The following is a 3,272-nucleotide window of genomic DNA, read 5'->3' as shown; positions in this document are numbered from 1 at the left end:
ATGCAACCCCTGCGTACCATACGAATTAATCCACCCGGGTCAAACAGGGTTTCACTCCCAAAATTTCCTTACACAAACAGCTTCAAGTGGAGATGTATTCTTCCCTACCATTCCATTCCTGCTTGCTAAGGATTACTAATAGCATGATAGGCTCCATCTTTCAATATAACCATTGGAGACAACTTCCCTATATGGTTCTATTGTTCAGCTCTTGATTCATGCCATCCGAACGGAATGGTTGGGGTAATTAATCCTGCTGAAGGCCAATCTATTGATACACAGAAATCTGCAGCAATAAGTGCAGAATACCAGCTCCTTCCAGGCCAGTCATGGCCAGCAGAAGGTACTAGTCCAGGCTCGCAACCAAGTTCAACATCTTCCGTATCTAAGAACCTGGAGAGCCAGAAGGTATCAGGCAGTGCCATTGCCGGTATAGTCATTGGTATCTTACTGGCAATAGTACTCACAGTTGCTATGGTCTTTGTTATAAGGCGAGCAAAACAGGGAAATGCCCAGAAGGATCCAGAAGATTCCATGTCCTTAACTGAACGCGACGATGAGGAACAGACGGTCCCTGTGGCAATGGAATTTGAGCCAGCAACGCCCCGCATCCAGAGTGATCTTGTCAGACCTCTCTCCTCAACACCATCACTTCAGCAGAACAAGTCTGTACAACGGATCTTTTACAAATACCCATTTATTGAGAAACCACTGGTGGCTCCAACGGGTCATCCTGCATTTAGATCAGAAGCATCCAGGGACACCGCAAATGAGCTAAGGGGAGAAGAGGCTTTCATCGCTAGGGCTTCAAGATGAACATTTAGATCACTTCTTCTTCTTCTTCTTTGACACATCAACTTTTATAATGTGTAGTCTATATATTTTCAGTTTAAGAATCCAATTGTTTATATTCAACCTGCAGGACTATATGGCTGACTCTGATTCTCTTTTCTAATGCCCCAAAACTTCAACCACTCTTCTTCAGCCGCAATGTCTTTATTAATATATTTATTAAATAATCTCTATAACAACTGTAAGGCCTCAAGTGCGTATTTAAGTAATTCAAGAGTTGAATACGAAAGCTTTTGGTATTATATAATGGCCATCTGTATTATATTATTTTTGATTGTAAGCTTCTCTATTATCTCAAGCACATAGTCAGCAAATCAAAAGAAACAGCCTCGATCGGGGCTGGGGGATCTGAGTCTGGAAGCTCTCTCTGGTAATCTAAATCTGAATAACTTTGATTTGCATAACGAAGAAGCAGTTCTATACTCGATTTTACAGTGTCGATCGTGAGCTGGTGGTGCCTGATTCTGGACCCTTTCAGTGAGACCGATTCCAGGCCCTCCTCAAGATATACACCTACATCACTCGTCTAAATACCCGTATGATATCCGTTACAATTTTATAATGAATATGAGGATGCCATTTCTTTTCGCCCTTGGTTTGAGCCTGCTACCTGGGGAAGTAGGTTGTACCGACAATCCACCCAAAGCAACTCTCAACCGATAGCAGTTTCCAATCATCTTTGACTGCTTCAACGGAAAATAATTCGAACATCAGAACGACAGAAAAGACTACCATGGTCAGCCCAGCTTCTGCGCTAACTGTATTTGGAACTGTAGCGGGACAGAGTTCGGTGTCAAGCTAGAGGCAGACTGTTTCGACGAGCATGACAGCGCTGGAGGCTTGCCCAGACCTAACTTGGTTTATGAACAGCTCCAGTACCATCAAAGCTATCATAAAAATTCAGGTTGACAGTTTTATCGGAACAGTGACTGTACTGCTCATACAGGCTGGCTCTTCCATGACGCCGTTCGGTATGGAGTCTAGTGCCACCTATACCTCAAACATTATAGTAAGTACTACAGAAGAGGACCGTCTGCACAGCACCCTGGCAACGGTAGTCCCAGCCATGCCAAGCCAGAACAATAGCTTATCGAACAGCTTCACCCCTCAATCAAACTGGACTGTTGGCTTTAACATAGCCAATGGCTCTTTCGCCAATTCGCCCGCCCCTCGAACGGCATTCAGTCTTTACAGGTGAAAGTACATCGCATATTTACTTCAAACTGCCTGGAATGCTTCCGTTTCTCGTATTCAATGTTGCTATCCTACTTCTCCTCCAGGAGGAGTGCTATCATTGGCAAGTCCCTTACGGGTTAGGATGTAAACGGCTTGTAATTGGAACCTTGTCGATAGTCAATTTTAAGAACGTTCTCAAACCAAAGCTTTATAATTATAATAAGGTGGGCGTATTGTTGCGATGTCTAGGGACAAATCTCTCCGTATTCTGAGTGAGGAGGATTTGAAGATGCAGTGCCTCCGTATCCCGATTTTGGCCTTCGGCAAGGTCATTGCCCGGCCGGATCTTCTGCCATCCGACGAAGCTTGCTTATGAGAGGCTTCAAGTGAGGCCACCGATGAATATACTTTCCCATGTTGATATTGATCCTGCACTGTCAGCGGAACGGCTTCGATCCGATTTTTCATGTGACTAGGTATATCATGGGTAGGAGGCTAACAAAACAAGGGTAATGAAGTAATTGGCCAATCGGAGAATAGCACGAAGAATGTGGAGGTTAAGGTTGGGCACCTGCGTTTTGAGGCTGTGGATCGTACTGTATCTGCAGCGCAATCAGGGCGCCCTGACCAACCATACAGGAAGGCACTAAGCGAGGCTATGAACCCCGAAAACTGTGATCCAAATTTGGGAATATCTATTTCTCACTTCCCAGCAAAACTTGAAACGACGAGTTCTTAGTGAACTTGCCGCCCCGATTAGCAAGAGGCATTCGATTGGATAACCTTGCATAACGTATTTCACCACCAAGTCGCGCACACCACCAAGCCGCGCAGCACACCAGCTATCAAAACTTTGAATGTATATGATATAATTATAAAATAATATTTTAATGAAATATCCTATATTTTATATATTCTCAGGCTAGATGATCATATCCATAACAAATATAGCATATAATTTGTGGTGTTCCAGCTGCATTTGGCGCTTCACGTGATTCCTGAGCTCCCTTAACCACTGCTGCCATATCGCTATTTTCAGTACTAGGAGACTATTGAATCAACTGAGAGGCGTGAGCAACAGTTAAGCTAGTTGCCTTGCTTATATGTCGTCTTTTTAATAGCTTCTTGTTTTTCTGTCGCTCAATGGCAGCTCTCAATCTCTCATTCTCAGCAGCTAGTAGGGCTGCGCCTTGCATGGATAGCTCACAGCCTTTCATCAGCTGTTGTATTGCTTGATTATTTGA

General features: G+C 43.9%; 1 protein-coding gene across 1 annotated transcript; it reads left to right on the top strand.

Moving 5' to 3' along the window:
- PV09_09842 (uncharacterized protein) lies at positions 1–972 on the top strand (the record flags this gene model as incomplete). The annotated part of the gene is made up of 2 exons (XM_016363990.1): positions 1–94; positions 151–972. Coding segments are annotated over 2 exons (760 nt in total), but the record flags the coding sequence as incomplete, so codon positions are not given.
- Between the last annotated feature and the right edge of the window lie 2,300 nt (positions 973–3,272).

The sequence above is a fragment of the Verruconis gallopava genome (assembly GCF_000836295.1).
Source record: "Verruconis gallopava strain CBS 43764 unplaced genomic scaffold supercont1.281, whole genome shotgun sequence".
NCBI classification, from domain to species: domain Eukaryota; kingdom Fungi; phylum Ascomycota; class Dothideomycetes; order Venturiales; family Sympoventuriaceae; genus Verruconis; species Verruconis gallopava.
Note: the sequence above shows the minus strand (reverse complement) of the source record. Positions and strands in the feature narration are given on the sequence as shown.